This window comes from Phocoena sinus, chromosome 9 (assembly GCF_008692025.1).
Source record: "Phocoena sinus isolate mPhoSin1 chromosome 9, mPhoSin1.pri, whole genome shotgun sequence".
NCBI lineage: Eukaryota > Metazoa > Chordata > Mammalia > Artiodactyla > Phocoenidae > Phocoena > Phocoena sinus.
In genome coordinates, this window is record NC_045771.1 from 5013369 (window position 1) to 5038877 (window position 25509).

At 39.1% G+C, this 25509-nt stretch overlaps 1 protein-coding gene and 1 non-coding gene across 2 annotated transcripts in view; one reads left to right on the forward strand and one right to left on the reverse strand.

The window, feature by feature from the left end:
* The window catches only part of KMT2C (lysine methyltransferase 2C), a 294073-nt gene that overhangs the window by 102242 nt on the left and 166322 nt on the right, over positions 1-25509 (forward strand). Inside the window, 5 exon segments of the mRNA XM_032643218.1 lie at positions 3909-4047; positions 11967-12167; positions 15430-15578; positions 16545-16570; positions 16572-16655. Coding sequence (XP_032499109.1) covers positions 3909-4047; positions 11967-12167; positions 15430-15578; positions 16545-16570; positions 16572-16655 — 599 coding nt within the window.
* LOC116759919 lies at positions 1680-1786 on the reverse strand. The gene has a single exon (XR_004351583.1). It is a non-coding gene; the product is annotated as a U6 spliceosomal RNA (small nuclear RNA).

A 25509-nucleotide genomic window follows, 5' to 3' on the forward strand; every position in this document is an offset into this window, starting at 1 on the left:
CTGCTTTACTACTGTCCTCCTTGTGGATCAGGCCTGTTCCTGGTCCCATTTCTTAAAAAAGAAAAAAAATCCCTTGGTCTGAATCTGTTTTTTTCCCCTCTGAAATTTCAAAAGTTGTGTACCTGAAGACCTACCAACCTACCAACAACATTCATATTTAACCTTACCGTTTCTTTCTAGGTCTAATTTGAGAGAGAGAGAGAGACAGGCAGAGAGATTGTCCTCTTACTTACTTCCCCTTAGTTATAAACAATAAAGAAAACCCAAAGAATGTTTAAAGTGTTATGTGTTTTATTTTTCAGGGGGAGAAAAACAACAGAATACCTGAGATTGTGCCTCAATTTGCTAGAAGAAAACTTCTGACTAGAGGCCATAGTGGTGGTTAGCAACATACTAAGAGAGAACGGACAGGCCATACCTATTGGAGGGACCCTGCTTTTGGGGGAGGGGGGGATGCAGGCTAAATGGTGCTTGTTCTTAGGAGAAACGTGTTCGCAGGGATGTAGTGACATGACCCTCATCCACCTAACTCATTGTAAGCTTCTGAGGCCCTCTTCTTATTCCTCTTTTACAGTTCTCATTTCTTCTCTTGACTCTTACCCTTTCTTGTTACCTAGTAGTAGAAATGGTACAAAAAGGGCATACCCCACATGTGCTCTGGACATCTCTGGGTAGAAATGAAATGCTTCTTTAAAGGTGTTTTTATATATGGTCATTTTATAGTACTTTGAATATTATAGGCAGAGAGAATCTCTCAAGCCGTACCGTATTCCTTTCTGTCTTTGGTTGTAAAAGTGCTAGAGGGCAGGCAACACAGAATAATTCCTGGCTCTCTCCAGATGCTTTCCCTGGAGCTCTGGAGGCAGCTGGTCTGCTTTTCAAGTTATTGCAGGTCACAGCACTACCATATATTTTGATACAGCATAAATGGTGTCAGTTGATTTCCAAACACTGCTATCACTGTTCTCTCACCTGCTCACCAGCCCGCCTATTTTAAGTTTTTGTTACGGCAGTGCTCCACACCTGATGCTGGTTTCTGTGTTAGAGCATGGGCTAAACTGATGTAACAGAGATGTCCAAATATAGCAATGGTTTAAATAAAACATTCATTTTTCTTTCGTGTAATATTTCTGAGAGTGAGAGGTCCAGGCTGATGGGGTGACTTTGCTCCCTGTGTTTTTTTTTTTTGGGGGGGGGTACGCGGGCCTCTCACTGCTGTGGCCTCTCCCGTTGCAGAGCACAGGCTCCAGACGCGCAGGCTCAGCGGCCATGGCTCACGGGCCCAGCCGCTGCACGGCATGTGGGATCTTCCCAGACCCGGGCACGAACCCGTGTCCCCTGCATCGGCAGGCGGACTCTCAACCACTGCGCCACCAGGGAAGGCCTGCAGATCTTTTTATAATCCTTGTTTGATACAAATGTATTTTGTATTTGTAGATTTGATTCTATACCAATTTTGTGGCTAGAAGTAGGCAGGAGAGACACCATGATTAATAGGCCCCACAAGCACTTAATTTATGGTCAACTTTTCTACTTCAGTTTTAAAAAGAAACATTTTATTTTATTTTAACATCTTTATTGGAGTATAATTGCTTTACAATGGTGTGTTAGTTTCTGCTTTATAACAGTGAGTCAATTATACATATACATATATCCCCACATCTCTTCCCTCTTGCATCAAAAATATGGAACACTTCACGAATTTGCGTGTCATCCTTGCGCAGGGGCCATGCTAATCTTCTCTGTATCGTTCCAATTTTAGTATATGTGCTGCTGAAGTGAGCACAAAAGAAACATTTTAAATAGGAAAACCAAAACCATATGTTTGATGCCTCATTGCATCATTAATTTTATGATTTGACAGGATTTACAATTGTTTATAATTATTTCTAACTAAAAAATTAATAGTTCTCAAAATTATTCATTTGTCAGAATAGTTCCCTAAGATTCATTTTGAATCTAGAAGACTTTGACAGGGAAGTCATGCTAACCTGAGAGGTAAGAAATCAGATTTGATGTGAAAGTGAGTGTTCAAGCTGCTAGATGTGCCTCGTATGCAGTTGAAGTATGGTCTGGAGCTCAGAGCAGGAGGTAGGGTTAGGGATGTTGACTTAAAAATCAGTGAGTCAGGGACTTCCCTGGTGGTGCCATGGTTGAGAATCCGCCTCCCAATGCAGAGGACACGGGTTTAATCCTTGGTCAGGGAACTAGATCCCACATGCATGCCACAACTAAGACTTCACATGCTGCAACTAAGGAACCCGCCTGCCGCAACTAAGACCCGGCACAACCGAAAATAAATAAATTAAAAAAAAAAATCAGTAAGTTGGGCCTCCCTGGTGGCACAGTGGTTAAGAATCTGCCTGCCAGTGCAGGGGACACTGGCTCGAGCCCTGGTCCAGGAAGATCCCACATGTCACGGAACAGCTAAGCCTGCAAGCCACAACTACTGAAGCCCGTGTGCCTAGAGCCCGTGCTCCACAACAAGAGAAGCCACCGTGGTGAGAAGCCCCCTCACCACAACGAAGAGTAGCCCCCGCTTACCACAACTAGAGAAAGCCTGCGCGCAGCAACGAAGACCCAACACAGCCAAAAATAAATAAATAAATTTATTAGGAAAACACACACACACACAAAAGATGAGCACATAAAGGACATGTAGAGAGCTGTACTCACATTTAGAGGTCTCAGGTCAGCTGAAGAGACAGATGCTAGACCGTTTAATTAATCTTTGTTAACAAATTCATGAAGTATAGGTAGCTTTCTAATTTTATGGGGAGTGAATTGAAGCTGAGAGAGATGACTTCTACATAAAGTTGCCTAGTTTGTAGTTGGTGGAACTTGTCCTCATGACTCCAAAGCCCATAGTAATCCATGATATCTCCCTGTGTTTAAGAGGTGAAAAGCATTTCACTAAAGAGGGAGTGAGTACTCCTTGGTGCCAGATGAATTTCTGGAGTGTTTGAAGGCTTGTGAGTAGCCCGGGATTGTTAGTTCTTTTGCCACCTGTGGAGGTGGAGAGAACAGTGCTGTGGTTGGAGGATGGATTCCTTGTAGGAAGGGTCTGAGGTGGAGGGCAGCCACTCCAGAGTCCCATTGCATGAAATTTGGTGGTGAAAGGAAGAAAAGACAGGAGGAGCTTAAACGACTACAAGCCTTTCTCGTTGGTTGGTTGGTTGATTGGTTTGGGGGTAGTGGTGCAGAAAAGTATGTGTAAGTTTCCAGTTAGAAAGGAAAGATGGAGCCAGGAGTGTGGGGTTGCATCAGGAGCACTAGTGCAGGGATCATGCCTGTTAATGTCTAACAATACAGTGTGAGAGACAGGGTGGTGGATATGTCGTTTAATTTAAAGAGAGGAATGATATTAGGGGTAATGATGTTTGGAAACCCTCTCAACAGTTAGGTTGCCTCCTAAGAAAGTATGTGTGAGGTGTTCGGGGTTGGAGTCTTGAGGATAACTGAAAAAGGCACTGGAGTCAAAGGCACTGTGTTCTTTTCAGTCATTTAACTTTTAGAATGGCTGATAGAGGCCGTAATGCTTGTTTTAAATGAATGATAATTTCAATTTATAAATTACCAAGAAACTTTTTCATGAGTCACATTTGTTATGTAGAGGAACTGCTATAATCCTGAAAATAAGGTTCTTAACAGTTGTTATTAAGATTTGCATCAATTGTAATTTGGAAAAGTATGCCCTGTTTTACATTATTTCGATTATCATTGTATAATAGAGAATAAATATAAACAGTACCATTAATTATATATATAAGCTTTTCCTATGTTAGTTAAGTATTGTCATTTGTTGCTTCATTATTTTTCCTTTACGATGTATGCTTTATAGATAAATTCACTAAAGGTTGGTATAATGCAGAATGACTTTTTGTATTCTCTTGTTTACTATTAAGCAGAAATCAAAGAACAATCAGCAGAAGAGGATGCTGAAGCAGAAGTGGACAGCAGCAAGCAGCCAGTCACAGCCTTTCAGCGTTCTGTGTCTGAGGAATCTGCAACCTCCCTGGTCTCTGTTGGTATAGAAGCCAAAATCAGGTTAGAGAATGAATGCAACTGGATTGGAGATTAGTGACGGGCAAAAGAGCAGCGAGTTGACTGTAGAGGGAGTTCAGAGAGTGCAGGCTTAGGACAGAAAGCTGGGTGGATTTTTAGAGCTGATAGCTCTGCACGTAGCTGGAGTGAAGCACGTCCGTGGGCTTAGGTGGCTGTAGAACAGAGCAGTGGGCTACTGTGTTACTCTGCTCTCCTCAGACCAGGACAGAATATTTCCAGGATGCGATCCCTAGAAGAAGAAAAAAGTCTAAACTTTTAGCATAAGAACTGATTTTTTATTTACTTGTAAACTTAAGTTTATACTCTTGTTCTTTACCCTCTCTTCATTCTTTAAAAAAAGAAATACAGGATGTGGTAACTTCTCTGTATCATTCAGCTTAAGTCTTGTAATTTTTTAGATCTTAACTTGGAAGCCATGAATAAAACTGGAACCATCCATCAGTTGAATATTCCCATCTTCTTGAAATGTTTCCTTTCTTTTGCTTTTGTCACATCTGCCTCCTCATTTTGTCTTTTGCTGGCTTCTGTGCAGACTCCCCACCTTTATCACGTTGGAGTCCTCAGGTTGAAGTCCTCGGCGTGTTTACTTTTATTATTCAGTCCGATAGTTAGGTACTATCTGTGTGCTAATGAAACCCCACATTTATATTTTGAGGGCTGACCTTTCTCTGAACTCTAGACTTTGCTCTCCATCTGTCTGCTTGATATCTCCATTTGGAAGTATACTAGACACTGCACCCATAACATGTCCACAACCACTGTTGATTCTGACCCCAGGCCTGTCCTAAATCTTCTCCCCAGGATTTCTTCATTTCAATAAATAATACCAATATTCACCCAGTTGTTTAGGCCAAAACCTTTTGAGTTAGTCCGTGATTTCTCTCTTTTCTCATACCTCACATTCTAAATTTTGTAGCCCACCTTTAGAAGATATCCCAAACCAGTGCTTACTCTCTTAACTTGCCTACCATCTTACTCCAAGTCCTCTTATCCTTAGGAGGCTGTCGTTGCCTTTTAAGTGGTCTCTCCACTTCTTCTCTGCTTTCCCCAGTCCACATTGTTCTTAGCACAGTTGCAGAAATGATCATTCTAAAATGTTAATCAAGTTTCTCCCAAACTCTCTTTTGGCTGTCTCTTGTATTTAAATTAAATATATAAATTATATTAAAAATTTCAGGGACTTCCCTGGTGGTACAGTGGTTAAGACTCTGTGCTCCCAGTGCTGGGGGCCCGGGTTTGATCCCTGGTCCTGGAACTAGATCCCACATGCATGCTGCAACTAAGAGTTCACATGCCACAACTAAGGAGCTGGCGAGCTGCAACTAAGGAGCCTGCCTGCCACAACTAAGAAGCATACATTCTTCAATTATGGAACCCGCCTGCTGCAACTAAGACTGGATGCAACCAAGAAAAAAACAACTAAAAAAATTCAAATTCCCACTATGTTTTACAACTTTTGGAAGGTTTTCAAAATAAAAGAGTAGGATGAAAAATAAATAAAACATAGCCCCCACCACATTTACCCTCTATTTCTGCTTTATTTTCCTTTGTTGTACTTTTTATTTCTCCACAGTTCGTTTATCTTCCTTACTGTCATGTGAGCCCTGTGAAGGCAATACTTTTTCCCTTTTTTCCTGCTTTTTATTGCATTCATAATTTTTTCCTATTGATTATACATTATATTTTGTTTTGTTTTTGAGATGGTTTTCCTTAAGACTCATGTTTCTGTACCCTGTTGAATTTAATTTTGAAAGAATTTCAAACTTAGAGTTCGAATTGATTTCTTAGTCTTAGCAATATGAATAATGATTTATCATATTTTCATATCTCTTTGTATCTATCATCTAGCATTTCATTTTCTACTTATTTAAATATATGCTTCCTATTTTGTCTTGGCCCCCTAACATTTTTTGAAAAATTCAGGTTTTTATATATATATATATATATATATATATATATATATATATATGTATAGTAAAATTACTGTAAAATTCACCCATGTAGTGAGTTTTGACAGTTGTATACTGTCATATAACCACTACAACAACAAGATAAAGAACAGTTCCATCATAGTAAAAAAATTACTTGATGCCCTTTTGCTGTCATTCCTGATCCCATCTTCTGCCCTAGGCAGTCACTTACCTGTTTTCTGATTCTGGCCTTTTTAACTTAGCATATTTAATGCATTTGACACTCATTTATGTCATCGCATATATCAGTAGCTGTTTCCTTTTTATTGCTGAGTAGGATTCTCTTTTATGGAGGTGCCTACCACATTTTTTTTTTTTTTTTTTTTTTTGGGGTGCGTGGGCCTCTCACTGTTGGGGCCTCTCCCGTTGCGGAGCACAGGCTCCCGACATGCAGGATCAGCGGCCATGGCTCACAGGCCCAGCCGCTCTGCAGCATGTGGGATCTTCCCGGACCGGGGCATGAACCCGTGTCCCCGGCAGCGGCAGGCGGACTCTCAACCACTGCGCCACCAGGGAAGCCCCATTTTTTTTTTTTTTTTTAAATAAATTATTTATTTATTTATGGCTGCATTGGGTCTTCATTGCTGCGTGCGGGTTTTCTCTGGTTGTGGAGAGTGGGGGCTTCTCTTTGTTGCGGTGCATGGACTTCTCATTGCGGTGGCTTCTCTTGTTGTGGAGCAGGGGCTCTAGGCACACAGGCTTCAGTAGTTGTGTCACGTGGGCTCCGTAGTTGTGGCTCGCGGGCTCTAGAGTGCAGGCTCAGTAGTTGTGGCGCATGGGCTTAGTTGCTCCACAACATGTGGATCTTCCTGGACCAGGGCTCGAACCCATGTTCCCTACATTGGCAGGGGGATTCTTAACCACTGCACCACCAGAGAAGCCCTCTACCACATTTATCATTTTCCAATTAAGGGATATTTGGGTAGTTTCCAGTTTGGGGCAGCTATGAATAAAATTGGTATAAATATTCACTTGCAGATTTTGGTGTGAATGTAGGGTTTTTATTTCACTTAGGTAAAAATATCTAAGAGGAGGTAATTTTTCAAGGAAAATGCCAAAGTATTTTCCAGTGTGACTGTACTATTTTGCATTGCCACTAATGATATAGAGTGGCTTGGCAGGATGTTTCTTATTGTTCTGATTCAGCTTTATTCTTAGGTGAGCGCTGTGTCCCTAGGTCTCGGGGGTCCCGTCATTGTCTCAGCTAGCGGAGACCCGTCATGGTCTGGGTCTACGCAGTCTTGCTCCTCCTCCAGGGGGGAGGTTCATCCCATCCCCCATTCATTCCTCCATCTGCAGCTGGTCTTGACCATTGCAGGGCAGAGACTTTTGCTCTCCTTTTACCAGTCTGAGGCTTTTCTTTCGCAGGGAAGGTGAAGAAGAAAGATCTTTGTGTCTTTCCCATGTCTCTGCTGTTCTCCTGCCCAGGCTTTTACCATGACTGATGCATTCTCAGGACTCCTCTCCATGCCTGAGTGGTGGGCACGAGCACCGGGGGAGGTGCGTGGAGAGAAGCTCGTGAGTGGGCTAGAATTCCCCTGTGTTTGCGGGTCCTGGGTGTTCTGTACTCTCCTACCGCCACAAACTTGGCTTTTAGCAATTTATAAAATTTTCACTGAATTCTTTAGCCTGCTTGGATGACATCCAGTGAGTGGCCTCTTCCTCAGATTAAGCAAGGGCTTGTGTCTCTTCTCTTCTTGGAAGTGCCTTTCATTCAACTGCAGGTGAATCGTTTCCTCTGCAACTTTTGTAATCTGATGTGTTCAAGAAAAGTGAATTTGTGGATTGTCTGGTGAGTTTTTGCTGTGACAGTGGAAGCAAAGTTCTTTGCAGCTTTCTACTACATCCAAAGCGGAAGCCAGGGATTTCCTTTGTGCCACCCTTTAAAGTTAACAATAAATTACTCTGAGATATTTGACAGTCTTTATTTCCTACATCCCTTGTAACATTTCCTAATTCTTTAATAGTTTGAATATTTCTCTAAAAATATTTACATTGTGGGTCTGTTGTGTGGTAAAATTTCTCAGGTCTTATAGAAACCTGGGAATAATTTTATTATACCTTTACATTTGAGTTATGGTTTTGGATATAAAATTGAAGGTTAAGATATTTTTTGTCAATACTTTAAAAGTATTTCTCCATTTCCTAATCAGTGTTGTTCATAAAGTTGCTGTCCATCTGATTGTTGCTCCTCATAGGTAATGTTTCTAGGGGAAGAAACAAACTAGAAACAGGGTATGCTGAAAGAAACGTAAGTTTAAAGCTTAGAGAAAATTATAAATAAGAAAATTAAAAAAATTAATAAGGTACTGGCAAAGGAATTTGGTGGATAGTATCCTTTAGGCAAGAAGAAAAACATTTTTTCCCCTATTTGACTTTATTTTTCTGAAAGTAGACCACATTTAATCATGAGCAGGTGTGTGTGTGTGTATGTGTCAGTATCAATGGACAGCACAGTTTATCATGAAGTTGAAATACGTAATATTGGAAAAACTTAAATAGGTGACTTTTATAAACAAAAGGTAGTTAGTTGAGAGAGGTCCAATATGAATTTAACTTGCGTTAAACATTACCTGAAAAGATTATTTCCATCACCTGTTAATGTAAGACATTATGAAAGCTCCTGAGGTAGACACTACAGAGGTGATGGTGGGAACTTTAATGCTTGAGAAGAAAGATTTGAGTACAGCAGCCATAAATGTGTTGTGAAGAGAAGATATATCCAAGAGGAGCAGTTCTTTTAATTCTGTTTTTTTCTAAGATCCCTTATCAAGCATATATTCCATAAGTATATATTGGTTTTGTCCTTTAACTTTTTAAATGGTTTCTTTTTAAAAAAAATTATAGATTTTATTGTTTAGAACAACTTCAGGTTTACAGAAGTTTCCCTGCCTCAGTTTCCCCTAATATTAGTATCTTTCATTAGTGTGATACATTTGTTACAACTGATAAACCAGTATTGATACATTATTATTATTATTGTTTAAATTTATTTATTTTATATTTGTGTTTTCGTTACTGCGCGCGGGCTTTCCTTAGTTGTGGCGAGTGGGGGCTACTCTTCGCTGCTGTGGATACATTATTATTAATTAAAGTTCATAGTTTACATTCATTCTTTGTGTTACATATAGTTCTGTGAGTTTTGATAAATGTGCAGTGTCATGTATCTGCCATTAACTACAGTATAGCATATGAAGTAGTTTCACTGCTCTAAAAATCCAGTTTTGCCTATTCATCCCTTTCCCTCTCCTCTTAAACCCTTTCTGTCTGTTCCCCTGTCCCTCATCACTAACTGCTTAACCCACTTAAATTTATTTTTTTATATCTCTCTGTATGGTATATATATTATGCATAAAGAATGTTCCATCAAGTAGTTAAGTAAAACTTGGTCATCACTTGTTTTACATAGCTGGGATATAATTGAGTGGCCATTAAACTGTACCTTCTTCCCCAACCTTAATTTTTTACTTTCTTTATTCCTTTTCAGTACTTCGAGATTTTTTTTTTTTTTTTAAAGAGAATTGATGGTAATTTATTTTCACTGGGCAAATCATGGAATGGTGATGGGGAGTTAAATTTAACTTATTCAGAATACCCCCAAGGAGCAAGAAAAAGTATATTTCAGTCTCTGTGGAGAAAAGGAAGGTAAAAAGTAGGATAAGAAATTAAAACACTTGGATGGCAAAAGTAATCTGATGAAAAATAAGGAACTGGGTTAACACACAAAATATCACCAACTAAATTCAAGGATTAAAGGGAGTTTTTTTTTTTTTTTTTTTTTTTTTGCGGTACGCGGACCTCTCACTGTTGTGGCTTCTCCCGTTGCGGAGCACAGGCTCTGGAAGCACAGGCTCAGCGGCCATGGCTCACGGGCGCAGCTGCCCCGCGGCATGTGGGATCCTCCCAAACCGGGGCACGAACCTGTGTCCCCTGCATTGACAGGCGGACTCTCAACCACTGCACCACCAGGGAAGCCCTTATAGGGAGCTTTAAAAAGTTAGACATCTCTGTTATGTTTGTGTAGATTAAGGGGAAATTTTAAAATTCCATTCAGGTTCAACTATTTTATTTCATGCTCACATAAAAGAGTCTCTATTTCTTAGACCAAAAACAGATAGATGGTCTCCAATTTATGATGGTTCAACTTAAGATTTTTCTGCTTGCTTTCTTTCTTTCTTTCTATTTATTTATTTTTTACATCTTTATTGGAGTATAATTGCTTTACAGTGGTGTGTTAGTTTCTGCTTTATAACAAAGGGAATCAGTTATACATATACATATGTTCCCGTATCTCTTCCCTCTTGTGTCTCCCTCCCTCCCACCCTGCATATCCCACCCCTCCAGGCGGTCACAAAGCACCGAGCTGATCTCCCCGTGCTATGCGGCTGCTTCCCACTAACTATCTACCTTACGTTTGGTAGTGTATATATGTCCATGCCTCTCTCTCGCTTTGTCACAGCTTACCCTTCCCCCTCCCCATATCCTCAAGTCCATTCTCTAGTAGGTCTGTGTCTTTATTCCTGTCTTACCCCTAGGTTCTTCATGACATTTCTTTTTTCTTAGATTCCATATATATGTGTTAGCATATGGTATTTGTCTTTCTCTTTCTGACTTACTTCACTCTGTATGACAGACTCTAGGTCCGTCCACCTCACTACAAATAACTCAAATTCGTTTCTTTTTATGGCTGAGTAATATTCCATTGTATACATGTGCCACATCTTCTTTATCCATTCATCCGATGATGGACACTTAGGTTGTTTCCATCTCGTGGCTATTGTAAACAGAGCTGCAGTGAACGTTTTGGTACATGACTCTTTTTGAATTATGGGATTTTCTCAGGGTATATGCCCAGTAGTGGGATTGCTGGGTCATATGGTACTTCTATTTGTAGTTTTTTAAGGAACCTCCATACTGTTCTCCATAGTGGCTGTACCAATTCACATTCCCACCAGCACTGCAAGAGTGTACCCTTTTCTCCACACCCTCTCCAGCATTTGTTGTTTCTAGATTTTGATGATGGCCATTCTGACTGGTGTGAGATGATATCTCATTGTAGTTTTGATTTGCATTTCTCTAATGATTAACGATGTTGAGCATTCTTTCATGTGTTTGTTGGCAGTCTGTATATCTTCTTTGGAGAAATGTCTGTTTAGGTGTTCTGCCCATTTTTGGATTGGGTTATTTGTTTTTTTTGTTATTGAGCTGCATGAGCTGCTTGTAAATTTTGGAGATTAATCCTTTGTCAGTTGCTTCATTTGCAAATATCTTCTCCCATTCTGAGGGTTGTCTTTTGGTCTTGTTTATGGTTTCCTTTGCTGTGCAAAAGCTTTGAAGTTTCAGTAGGTCCCATTTGTTTATTTTTGTTTTTATTTCCATTTCTCTAGGAGGTGGGTCAAAAAGGATCTTGCTGTGATTTCTGTCATAGAGTGTTCTGCCTATGTTTTCCTCTAAGAGTTTGATAGTTTCTGGCCTTACATTTAGATCTTTAATCCGTTTTGAGCTTATTTTTGTGTATGGTGTTAGGGAGTGTTCTAATTTCATACTTTTACATGTACCTGTCCAGTTTTTCCAGCACCACTTATTGAAGAGGCTGTCCTTTCTCCACTGTACATTCCTGCCTTCTTTATCAACTTCGAGATTTTAAAATCAGGTTTAAAAGAAAATTGTTTTTCTAAGCACAAACTATAATTTTTTGATTTGGTATATTTACTACTTAAAAAACATCATGCTATAGAAAAGTAGAATTGCAAATGTATAATTTTTTTGAACTTAATTGTTCTTACGGTATAGATATTTTTACATGCTTTGCTTGCACTAAAGCCATAATATTTAATTTTAAAACACAAGTATCTGCAATAGTCTGGAACTTGAAATAGTTAAATAAAGCTACTTCTCCTCTCTGTCTTCCGTACTTTTCATTTCTACCAGTGAACAGCTCTGCGCTTTTTGTTACTGTGGTGAAAAAAGCTCCTTAGGACAAGGAGACTTAAAACAATTTAGAGTAACGCCTGGATTTATTTTGCCATGGAAAAACCAGCCTTCTAACAAGAAGGACGTTGATGACAACAGCAGTGGGACTTGTGAGAAAATACAAAACTCAACACCACGAAAACAAAGAGGACAGAGAAAGTAAGCAATTTTGAATTTAAGTGGTTTGTAACGCAGTAAGACTATATATAGTTTTTCATTGCGATGTTTATGAATATACAAATGGGATTGTACTGAACAATTTTTTATGTTTCCAACATTCATACGATGCTTTATGACTCACCATTAACCCAGCAGACACTCATTTTCTCAAAATTTCTTTCTTATTTAAAAAAAGTTTAAGCTAGTTGTGTATTAACTAAAAAGAAGAAAACTTTAAAGAACATAATATAAGGAAGGCTAGAGGGGATTCATGGAATTATCTATATATGGAATGAAAATTTTTAGAAAATCAATGAGATCTTTCTTTCCTTTTCCTAGATAAGTTTTAAATAGTTTGTAAGAGTATAACATAAAAGAATAGCAAAACCAAAGTGGTTTTACCTATGTGTGTCATTTATTTATTTGTTTCTGTGGTTCAGAGAATGTTGAACTGTCCTGTAAACTCTTACAGTACAATGTTAACTTTCTTTCCTTCTAAATAATCATGTGCTGAGAATTCCCTTTCTAAAGTCAAAGAAGATGCTCTTTTTTTTTATATGAAAGAACTTACATATGTTGTACACCTGAAACTAATATAATATTGTAAATCAACTATAATTTTAAAAAAGAATTTACTATTTGTATAACTATATATGTGTGTCTATATTCATGGACCTTTTAGTTGTCCCAAACTCTTGTCTAATATGTTTGCTTTTGGAGTTAATATTTTTTTTATATGTTGTAGGTTCGTTTGAAGGCCATCTTAATATGTGGACTTGGCTCTGGTAGTTGAGGGAATAGAAGTTTCTGTGGTTGATGAGAAAGTGTAAAAATTAATTTAACTTGTAAGGCTAACCAGCTCTGCCCCTTGAGGGTGATGATGTAATCATCCAAGTGCTTATCTGGCTTTTATCCAAAGTTAAGTACTAAGGCACTGTGTTGTACTTACTTGATTGGCTTCTTCTTTTGGACTGCTGCCAATGCCTTGAAGACCTGAAGTAGGAAATGAAACAATAACAAGAAAAACCCTTTTAAAAGAATTTAAAGTGGAACAGCTTAAGGAAATTTAGAAGTATTGTATTTAGAGTTTTGGTGTTTTTAAAGGCCATAGCTAGCTTTACCTTTCGTGATCAATTGGGAGCTCACTTTCTAATAAAATATATCAAAAGTCCAGAAAACTTATGTCCATCGGTCATTAGTAAATTTACTGGACTGGACCAGGTTATATCGTATATCCTCATGTTCTGCCTTGAGTAATGGCAATTAATAAACAACTGTTCTGGGAAGTACAGTTAGGCTTCATTTATTTATTTATTTTATAAGCTAAGTTAATTTTTAGTGAAAACTTTATGAGCTAAAATAATTATGTAAAAATAGCCTTGGTTTAATGAAAGTCTTTATATACACTTAAGAGTTTAGCAAGTTATTAAGTGATGATAACAAGCCAGTTAATGGACCTTAGGAATAAAGCATGTTTATGAAATTTGGAAATCATTTAGGGATAAACAGTTACTTTAGCTTGGTCATTTTAAATATTTACAAAATATGTTGCTAATGAGTTATAAACCAGCTAAACAGCTAGTTAATTTTTTAATTTGAAAAGGAGTATTTTAAAATAGTTTTTCCCTCATGGTGCAGTAAATATAAGAATATATAATCAAGGATTCATTTCCTCTTTTTTTTTAGATTTAAAATGGGGGGGTATGTAAATATTTCAGCTGACTACTCTCGATGTTCTCTCCGAAGCTGGGTTCCTCACCCGTAGGGTTGGTGTCAGCATCTTACTAATATGTTATGTACATACAAACTGGTTGTAAAACCTGAAGGTGAAATTTGACTAACCTGCTGCTTGGGAACTGGTTAGTAATAGACTGGTTAGTCATTCCATGGGTTTTTATACCTGTCCCCCCATCAAATTACGGATGTAAAAGAAGTATGTTAAAACAATGCATTCGTCTTCATAGATGAACTGTTAGTCTTTTTTTCCTCCTAATAAATTAGCAAGTTAGTAGTGAAGATGTATTTGTAGGAATGGAGATTATATTTACTGGAAGGTTTGTTCTCATTTCACTGTGGGCAAATTTTATAAAAACAAGAATTTGAAGTTAGCATAGCATGGTAAACTTAAAAAAAAAGCCTATGCATTTCTACTGCTGAACATAAAAAATACTGGTTATTTTTTATATGGTTTGATATTTAAATGTACTTATTGAAATATGTAATACTTTTTTTTCTTTCAATGATTCCAGGTATAAAAAAGTTAGTACCCTGGTCATTGTGCTGATTTTCTCTTAATAGGAATCATGATATATATCCAGCATACATCAGTGCAGTGAGTTATGATCTATATTCAATAGTGATTTAATCCAGAATATGATCAGGTTAAATACTGTGATATCAGGAGAAGATTAAAGTCTTAGTGCCAGCCATCTGATTTCCCATGTTTAATGTAATCATAATAGTAGTCATTGTTTACTTCTTGATCTCAAGTCATATATGAAGTTTTAGGGCTTTCAAAGTTTGAAATCTCCCTTATGTTATTCAGTGAACACTTGCTCAGCGTTCTTTTTATACTGTACTTTTTGCTGTACACTCTTTCCCTTATTCCCAGGTCACTAGTAGCTATTTTGTTTTTGCTTTTTACTTCTGGTTTGTGAGGTAAAGTCTTAGCAGAGGATACTTGAGGCATCATGCCACAGTCCAGCTGTCGAGATTGCTGAGGGGACCGCAAGGAGGCTCCAGGGCTCACATTTCACTCCCACTGCCTCCCTCTTCACACTTGTAGTGGGTCTTCGTTTCCCCTGGGACGTAACCTAACTGCCAGCTCTGTGGCGGCAGAGTCCTCACTGGTCATAAAGCAACTTAGAGATGTCTGATTTGATCCAGTTGTTTTCTAAGCATTTAAGGAAGGCCAAAGGGAATATTCATTTTATGTGATAAAATATGGTTCCTGACTAGGACTATTAGAGTGTCACTTAAAAATATATATATATAAAATGGCAAAATAAGTCTGCAGCTATAATTTGTAACACTTCCTATGGATTTGGAGACCTTTTTTTTGTTTTTAGTTGCTACATTATATAATATAGCTATCCAGTTTTGTATCTATACTATGAATAATAACATATTCTAAAAGTTGTTTTATGATAGTTATGCCTAAGTAAATTGATTAGGCAATACATTATATTTAAGTCGTTATAAAAGGAAACAATTTTCTGCTTGTTATCACTTTCACATCCGTTTTGTTTTATTTATTTTCCAGGGAACGGTCTCCTCAGCAGAATGTAGTACCTTGTGTAAGTGTAAGCACGCAGACTGCTTCAGATGATCAGGCTGGTAAATTATGGGATGAACTCAGTCTGGTTGGCCTTCCGGATGCCATTGATGTCCAAGCCTTATTTGACCCTACAGGTATGAGCCAGTCTTCATTAATAACTACCTTTTGATTCTGTAAGCATTTTTCACTTTAGCAAATTATCCACTTAATAGTACGTGCCATTCATCTAGAAATAATTATCACATTGGAAAAACGTCATTGTTAAGTATACCTGCTTAGGTAAACTAAATTGTCTCATTATGTTTACCTAACTTATTTAGCATCTGCACGGGGCCGTCACTGGGCTGGATGCTTTTATAAATGTTTGCATTTACACTTGTGTAGGCAGCAGTGCCATGGAGATCTGACAGTTTCGGAGAGAGAAATTTTAAAGGGATCTATGAAAACCTGGGGAACATGGCAGTCTGGGTCTACTTGAAGTCGGGTTGAAGGGTACAGATCTCAGCCCTGTGAATGTCCTGTAACGCAGGATAGTAATCCACGCTCATGATCTGGTGCTGTTGGGGTTTTGGGTGAAGAACTGCGTGTAATTGTTCAGGTGCTCTGTGAGAGAGAGTTTAAAGACTGAGCTGTTACTGATGATTGGTGTGGGCTCTTGGTGTGGGGTGCAGTGGAACAGAGGTGTATATGTAGCTTATTTGTCAGAACAAAGTATTAAGTAATTTTCCTTTATGTAAATACACCAAATAAAATATAGTAACGGTAAATAAATGACTAGAAACGAATTTCTCTGTTGAAGGAATAATCACTAATTCAGTGTGCTATCAGAATCACCTGGAGGGCTTGTTGACGCGCTGATTTCTGGGCACCATGGCAAGAGTTTTTGATTCAGCAGGTCTTGGTTGTGGTCTGATATTTGCATTTATAACAAGTTCCTAGATGATACATTTCGAGGAGGGCTGCTTTAGTGGTATCACAGGTATCAGATGCCATTGTGTATTCACACATTTGAATTGATTTGGGGGATTTTCATCTTTACCTATTAGCGTTAATACGTTTAATGTTTATTCAGTTGCTTCTTTTCATTTTAACCATTTTAGGCACTTGTTGGGCTCATCACCGTTGTTGTGGAATGGTCACTGAGGGTGTGCCAGATGGAAGAACCGTTGTTAGTGAACGTGGACAGAGCTGTTGTCTCAGGGAGCACAGAAGTAAGTAGAAGAAACACGCATTTAAACAACAGCTTTATAACATTTACTGTGTCAACATAAAGATTCCCTTCCAAGATTTATTAAATGATTACTATCATGTAAAAACCTTACGATAGGAAACTATTAATTTATATCCACGAGTAGTTTGTGCAGTTGTGCAATAAATGCATATCTTTAAAATAAATATTTTACATTTAAATCAGAAATTAAAATGCTTAGAAATGGGTATTACTGACTATGATACGCATCTTACTCTTTAAGACAAAACTCTGACGAAGATTTAAATAAGAGAGACAGGATTTGACATCTTTAGTCCACAGTGTGAGCTAGCTCTGTTTGCTATTTTAAAAATTGATTAAAATATTTCTTTTTCAGTAAAGTTGGCAGTTCGGTTTGTCTTTTTGGCACTATCCCAAAGTAATATCATACACAGTCTGCCATCTTTCAAAGCTTTCACTGCGATTTCCGTGTGATTTTCAATCGAGAAATAAATGCATCGTTTACCTTCCATCTATAAAGGCAACAAACCCTATGAAGTGAAATTGCTTTGCTGCCTACAAATTCCCTTTGGTTTTTGACAGGTATATTTGGGAGAAGTGAGACAGGCCTTCCAAAGGGATATTAGAAGTGGAATTTTTTACCGTAGAAATTATACGGGCTTTAATAGATTTAATATAGGTAAACATTTCAAAAGTATTGTTGAGACAAGGGACTTAGATTTAATTATTCAATTATTATAACATTTGCTTTACTCAGATGATCAAAATTACCTACTTTTATATGGATGAGTAACCCTCACCTCAGGAGTAGTCAAGTTAAGAGTGTTTGTTTTGGAAATGTGACATTACATTTAAGGCTTCCATTACCAAATTTTGAACAGTATAATGCACGATAAATAATTTCCACAGTCTGAACATACTTAGATGGCCAGATCGTGACTGTGATAGATCAGTGAGAACTGTTTCTTCCACGAACTACTTTAGAAGTAGTTTTGGAATATTTTGTGACAGTGAAAAGCACTATAGGAAAGGCAATGAGCAAAGGCTAAAATAAACTGTAACAACCCATTTTGATAAGGCTGTGGGGAAGTAGGTGCCCTTATGCCTCATTGGTGGGAAGGCAAATTGGTACATGTCTTCTGGAGAGAGATGTGGCAAAATGCCTAACAGACTATACGTGCACTTATCTTTTGACCTTTCTGAGATTCTATCCTGAAAATATGCCTCCAATAATACAAAAACATTAGCAGCATTGTTTCAGTTTGCAAATATCGGAAAGCACCTCTGACCACACATAATAGAACGGTTGAATGGACCGTGGTATGGTTCATACAGCAGAATACTGTGCAGCTGTAAAATACTGTGAGGAATGTTTTTATGAACTGATACAAAGTAGTTTCCAATATATACTTTTAAGTGGAATAAAAGAGTGCAAAAGACCACTTACGGTGTGCAACACTTTATGTAGGAAGGAAGGAGACGTAAGAAAGTATACATGCATATGCACATTTGTGGAAAAGAAACACAGGAAGAATAAGCCAGAAAGTAGAGAGACTGGTTACCTGTCTCTAAAGGTGGGTGGAAGACAGGAGTGGATCCGTGTAGCAGGGATGTGGTGCGACACTTCTCAGATATATCTTTTGTATAGCTCTGGCTCTTAGAACCATTAGAATGTTTCACCTACCCCTGAATAAGCAACTACAGCCATCTGGGCTATGGGGGAACCTAAAACGGGGATAGCAGAATTCACGGTGACAGGGGTAGGGAAAAACTAAGCAACTGAAAAGTAGTGTCTTGACGGATACCCGTAAAGCTAAAGACAAAAAACCCTGCATATACATGCACATACCTGCTGTAATCGAGTGAGTAAAATTCTAAATGATTTTTGTGGTGTTAGAATGGAGATATCCAATATAAACTTAAGGTTTTTAATACTACATGGAAAGATACAGAAATATAGGTATGTGTGTATGCATGTGTTTAGTATGCTGCATTTATCTCCTAGCTCTGTCCCCTGTGAAGGCCTAGAAGTAGTGACTTCTGGTAGCAGTGAGCACATCTAGTGCCTAGATCTTGTTTCTAACCAGTGTCTCCAATGAAAAGGACCAGAGCTCCTTGAAAGTGGCTCATGGTGCAGGAAAGATTCAAGTTGAGGTGTCAGAAAGCAAGGAAATGCTCAGAGAGATGGGGCCTCAAGCACAGGAGCCAACCTGAAGGAGCCCCTAAGAGCCGGGACCAATTTGAGCAGTAACAGAAAATAATGATAAGTCTTGGGGTTTCATCCATGGAATGAGGACACACTGATAGATAAATTGATAAATAGATAAGTAGCGTAGGTCAAGTCACATCACTTCTCTGCCTGACACTCTTCAGTGACTTCCCGTTTTCACTAAGAAGGAAAAAAGCCAGTCCTTCCTGACTGGCAAGGCCTCCACCATCTTCACCACTCCCACAAGTGCCCTTCCCCTCCCTCGCTTCCTTCAGCCTCAATGATCTCTTGGTCTTCCTCAAAACTGTCCACCTCTAGGCCTTTGCAGTCCCTCTTCCCTACATGCATGGCTTCCTCCCTCATTTCCTTTAGGTATTTATTGAAGTAACTAATCTGTGAGGCTTTGCTGGGCTCCCTATTGAAAATTTCAGGAGTCTCCTCCTCCCATCATACCCCCGCTGGATTGTTCTCTCCTCCGTACTTACCAGCATCTAACACAGTGTATATTTACTTAATAACCTTGTCTGTCTCTCCTCACTAGATAATAGTGCCCTTCTGAAAAGGATCTTTTTCTCTTTTGGTCATTCCTCAATAAATACTTGTAGTCTAAATGAATAGCCCTAAAGATCATCATGGAATCATTCATAGTTACAAGAAAGAAGTCACAAGTAAGTGCCAGAGTGTTAAAGGAGGTCACCAGTGTGGTTAATTTTTATATAAGCTTATAAATTTATAATTGTCAAAGAACCCCTCTAAAATAGAGTAAATCTTTACAGTCCTACGTAAGAGATGGGGTGGGGTGGTGTGAAAATGAAAAATCTTTGATGTCTTAAAAGGTCCCCCAGGGGCAAAGTGTGTAAAAGTGCTGTTGAACTTAGAACAGGCTTTTATTTTACCAAAAGCAGATGTTAAAATTTGTCGACCGTTATTAGGATGACATGGCTGAATGTATTATATCTACCTCTGTTTTCAAAGAAAATAAACACTTCATCTGCCTCTTCAAGATAAAGGTGGTGTTTCAACAATAAGAATGTAATGACTTTTCACAGAAACACGTGCTGAGGGGTTGAGCATTTTGAAAACAGATGTTTGGAACTGTTTCTATTGGTAGTTTATTGCCAGAAACAGTGAAAGTTTGTAATCAGACAAACAACAAAAATATTCTCACATTGGTTGCCAAAAAATCCTGGACACAGAATTTCCTGATTAAAATATTCTAAAGAGTTTATGGATGTTTTAAACCCCTTTGTTAAAAATTAATGTTTTTACTTTGGAAGGTGAAAATCTACTGGCTAATTTTTGATAATTTTGGTTGGGATTGAAAAATGGTTGTAGAAATATGTACTTTTGTTTAGATCTCCCTATTTTTGTGAGAATCATTTTTTTTAAAAGCCTTTGACAGATACTGAAATAAACTGAAGTTAGCATTGGACCTTTCAATCTTTTAATGATGGAAAAGAACAAGATACAAAGCTCAGATGGGGGGTTGCAGTACTCTAAACTTTTGGATTGTCTGCATCTTTAAATAAGAAATATTTGAGCACGTGTCCTTAATATACATCGTCATTGGAATATGTATCTCTCCTTTATGTCACTTAGCAACATTTGTAAATTTATGTTGTTTCTGTGAGTATTTAATTACCTTTGGTCCCCCCACTAGGGCTGTAGGCATCACGAGGGCATGAATACTGTATGTGTTGGTTTGTCATTTTATCTCTAGTGCCTGACAAAGTACCTGGAACACAAGGGAGTCATTTATGGGGTAAATGTATGCATGAGTGGAGTTTGCCAGTGACGGGTAATACTGAGTGCTGTGGTCCAAGGGAGGGGAGTGTGCTACTGGCACCTAGTGGCGCTGCGAACCACCTGCACTGCACAGGCAGGACCCAGCTCCCCTGGTGCCGAGGTTGGACAAATCCCACCCCCCCCACACCCCGTAATCAGGAAATATTATTTCTATTTTAAAGCTAATACATTTAATATATTTCCTCCATTGTTAAATGGCATGCATTATCAAGCAGTTTAGGTTTTCTGGAATGTCCCACAAATTGTTTTTCAGTTTTTCCACAGGGAACTTTATTATTTTTTGCTAGATGGGAGAATATGCTAAACTACGACCTGTATTTCAGGAAAGGTAATGGCGTTTCTCTTTTAATTTCCTCTTTGGAGCCCTGGGGGTGCTACCAACAGCTTGGAAATCTGGATAATTTGAATATTACAAGGGAATACTTTAATCCTGAATTCTACAGATGTTTGATCATTTATTTACCTATCGCCCCCTCTTTCCAGCACTTCGCTCATTGCCCCCCAAAGAAATATCCCATAAACCTCCAACACATATTTTCCGTTATTTAACTAGTTCTGAATCAAATGTTCAGCCTTACTCTATAAATAAAACATTAAAACATTACTTATAACATCTCTCCACTTAGACTGATAATTTCTCATGCTTTCTTCACCCCTCATCATCTGCCACAACCCCATATTTTTTCTTTTTTTTAATTTTTTGGCTTGCGTTGGGTCTCCGTGCGGTGCACGGGTTTTTCTCTAGTTGTGGCGAGCAGGGGCTACTCTTCATTGCAGTGGCCTGGCTTCTCTTGTTGTGGAGCACGGGCTCTACGCGCATGGGCTCAGTAGCTGTGGCTCACGGGCTCAGTAGCTGTGACGCACGGGCTTAGTTGCTCCGTGGCATGTGGGATCTTCCCGGACCAGGGTTCGAACCCATGTCCCCTGCATTGGCAGGCAGATGCTTAACCACTGCGCCACCAGGGAAGCCCTCACAATCCCATATTGCAATTCCATTGTATTCTACTGATTTTGTGCCAGTTGCCTTTGTGCAAAAACCACCTAAATTCTGCAAGAAGAGTTGTAAGTTTCTAATATTTTGGGTTCTTGTTGTAGACTGAAAAAGAGGACAAAAATAGCTTTTCTATATAAGGTGGAAGTACACATAAAGAATGTAAACAAGCAGTGTAATGTAAATGTAATTTTTGTTTTAAAAAATTAATAACAATGTACAGTAAAAGTCTCTGTCCACACCCCTCCCCTGTAAACTGAAAGTAGGTTTATATAAGATCGTTTTAAATATGGTCTGTATCTTTACGTAAGATGATCTCCAAGTACCCACTTTATGAATAATGTTGTCTAATACTGCTATTTTTTATATAATCCTAGTGCTTTGCAATGTAAACTAAGAAATTATCAAAGTATGTGTTCTTCATTTTGCCCTATAGTTTTTTAAGAGGAAGGAACGTTCACAGATCTGAATTCTCTGTTTGTGCTCAGGGGTCCACAAGATACCTCTACTTGGAGACTGACTAGGACTCATGGGACTCAGCACAGAGTTGTAATTATGGCTAAGACTTGTTGCCTTTATGTGCTAAAGATGCAAAATGAAAAGATTTTTTTTTTTTTTTTGGGCGGTACGTGGGCCTCTCACTGTTGTGGCCTCTCCTGTTGCGGAGCAAGGCTCCGGACGCGCAGGCTCAGCGGCCACGGCTCACGGGCCCAGCCGCTCCGTGGCATGTGGGATCTTCCCGGACCGGGCATGAACCCGTGTCCCCTGCATCGGCAGGCGGACTCTCAACCACTGTGCACCAGGGAAGCCCCAATGAAAAGATCTTAATGGAGAAAGACCTTGATGAAGTCTGGAAGACCCCATGTGCAGGCTTCCTTAGGTGCTTCCGCCTGTGATGGGCATGCAGAGCTCCCTCTTCCTCCAGCAGTACAGATAGGGCAGCATGTGCATGGTGCTTCTGCCCGGAGAGGCTCAAGGTCTTTTACTGGGGCTAGTCATGTATGCACCCTCTGCCCAGCATGTACCAGAAGGAAAACCATATTGTTTGCACAGATGATCTAGCACAGTAAACTGGCCCTTATCACATAGGCAACCCTGGGAGCCCTCCAAAGCCAACTTCCTAGATGCCACCTATGTAAGCAGGCCTTTCTAAGGATAGTAGTATCAGGAATGCTGTTTTAACCCTTCTTTGCACGGAGATAGATTGGATTGTGTTCTCAATTTCAACATATTTCTGTCTGTATAACTATAGTACTTGCTTGTTAGTTTACAACAATGAATTATTCCACATCATAGGGAGGCTGTGATAGGTGCTCTAGTGGTATATAAAATAAATTTTAACTTTTGATCAGAGGAGAGATATTGATAAGGACACTTTTTTCTTAACATCTTTATTGGAGTATAAATGCTTACAATGGTGTGTTAGTTTCTGCTCTATAACAAAGTGAATCAGCTATACATATACTATATCCCCATATCTCCTCCCTCTTGCGTCTCCCTCCCTCCATCTCTATCCCACCCCTCTAGGTGGTCACAAAGCACCGAGCTGATCTCCCTGTGCTGTGCGGCCGCTTCCCACAAGCTATCTGTTTTACGTTTGGTAGTGTATATATGTCCATGCCACTCTCTCACTTCGTCCCAACTTACCCTTCCGATAAGGACACTTTTGACTGTAACAGAAAAATTCTGTATTTGACTCTGAAATCTACTTTGATATTAATATATCCATTCTAACTTTCTTTTGACTAGTGTAAATACGGTATATCATTCCATCCTTTTATTTTACCCTATTATATTTTTATACTTAATGTGTGTTCCTTACAGGCAGCAGGTTTTTAACAAATCTAACCTGGCAGTTCTCTACTTTTTTATTTGTAGCACTTAGGCCACATACACTTACTGTGATGAAGCCCCTTCCACCCCCATTTGTGTCCGTCTGTTCTTGTTTCCTTTTTCCTGCCTTCTTTTGGGTTGGAGTTTTTTATGACTCCATTTTATCTCCTTTGCTGGATTATCACCTGTACCTCGTTTTACCTCGTTTTATTGTGCCTTGCTTTGTTGCACTTCGCAGGTGTTCTGGTTTTTTACAAATGGAAGGTTTGTGGCAACCCTGCATCAAGTAAGGTCTATCACTGCCATTTTTTCCAACAGCATTTGCTCACTTCATGACCCTGTGTCACATTTTGGTAATTCTCACAGTATTTCAAAGTTTTCCAGTCTTATTATATGTGTTATGGTGATCTGTGATTGGTAACCTTTGAGGATGCTATTGTAATTGTTTTGGGGTGCTACAGACTATGCCCACATAAGACAGCGAACTGAATCCATAAACGTTCTGTGTGTTCTGAGTGCCCCATCCACTGGCTGTTCCCCTGTCTTTCTTCCTCTCCTCAGGCCTCCCTATTCCCTGAGACACAACAGTATTGAAATTAGTTGTGTTAATACCCTACAGTGGTCTTTAAGTGTTCAAGTGAAAGGAAAACTCTCAATATCTCTTACCTTAAATCAATAGCTAGAAATGATGAAGCTGAGTGAGGAAGACGTGTGGAAGGCTGAGATAGGCTGAAAACTAGGCCTCTTGTGTCAAACAGTTTAGCCAGGCTGTGAATGCAAAGGAAAGCTCTTAAAAGAAATTAAAAGTGCTCCTCCAGTGAAGACACGAACGACAAGAAAGCAACCACAGCCTTATTGCAGTTATGGAGAAAGTTTTAGTGTTCTGTACAGAAGGTCAGACCAGCCACAACGTTCCCTGAAGCCAAAGCCTATTCCAGAGCAAGGCCCTAAATTCTCTTGAAATCTATAAAGGCTGAGAGAGGTGGTAAAGCTGCAGAAAAACACCTTGGAGCTAGCAGAGGTTGGTTCATGAGGTTTGAGGAAAGAAGCCATCTCCGTAACATAAAAGTGCAAGTGCTGATGGAGAAGCTGTGGGTCATCCAGAGGATCTAGGTAAGATAATTATAATGAAGGTGGCTACAGCAAACAGCAGATTTTCAGTGTAGACAAAGCAGCCTGCTATTGGAAGAAGACACCATCAAGGACTTTCATACTAGAGAGGAGAAGTTGGTATCTGACTTCAGATATTTAAAGGACAGGCTGACTCTCTTGTTAGGGGCTAATGCAACTGGTGACTTTAAGGTGAAGCCAGTGCTTATATACCATTCCAAAAAATACTAGGCCCCTTAAGAATTATGCCAGATCTACTCTTGTGTTGTGCTCTATAAGTGGGGCAACAAAGCCTGGATGACAGCACATCTGTTTGCAACATGGTTTACTGAGTATTTTAAGCCCACTGTTGACACCTACTGCTCAGAAAAAAGATTCCTTTCAAAATACTACTGCTCATTGGCAGTGCACCTGGTCACCCAAGAGCTCTGATGGAGACGTGCAATGAGATTTATGTGTTTTCATGCCTGTGAACACAATCCATTCTGCAGCTCATGGATCAAAGAGTAATTCTGACTTTTCAAATCTTACTATTTAAGAAAATACATTTCGTAAGGCTGTAGCTGCCAGAGATAGTGATTCCTCTGATGGATCTGGCAAAGTCACTTGAAGACCTTCTGGAAAGACTCACCATTCTAGATGCCATTAAGACTATTCATGATTCGTGGGAAGAGGTCAACATCTCAGCATTAACAGGAGTTTGGAAGAAGTTGATTCCAGCCCTCATAGGTGACTTTGAGGGGTTTAGGACTTCAGTGGGGGAAGTAACTGCAGATGTGGTGAAACGGCAAGAGAACTAGAATCAGAAGTGGAACCTGAAGACGTTGACTAAAATGCTGCAATCTCGTGATAAAACTTGAGCAGATAAGGAGTTGGCTTCTTATTGATGGCAAAGAAAGTGGTTTC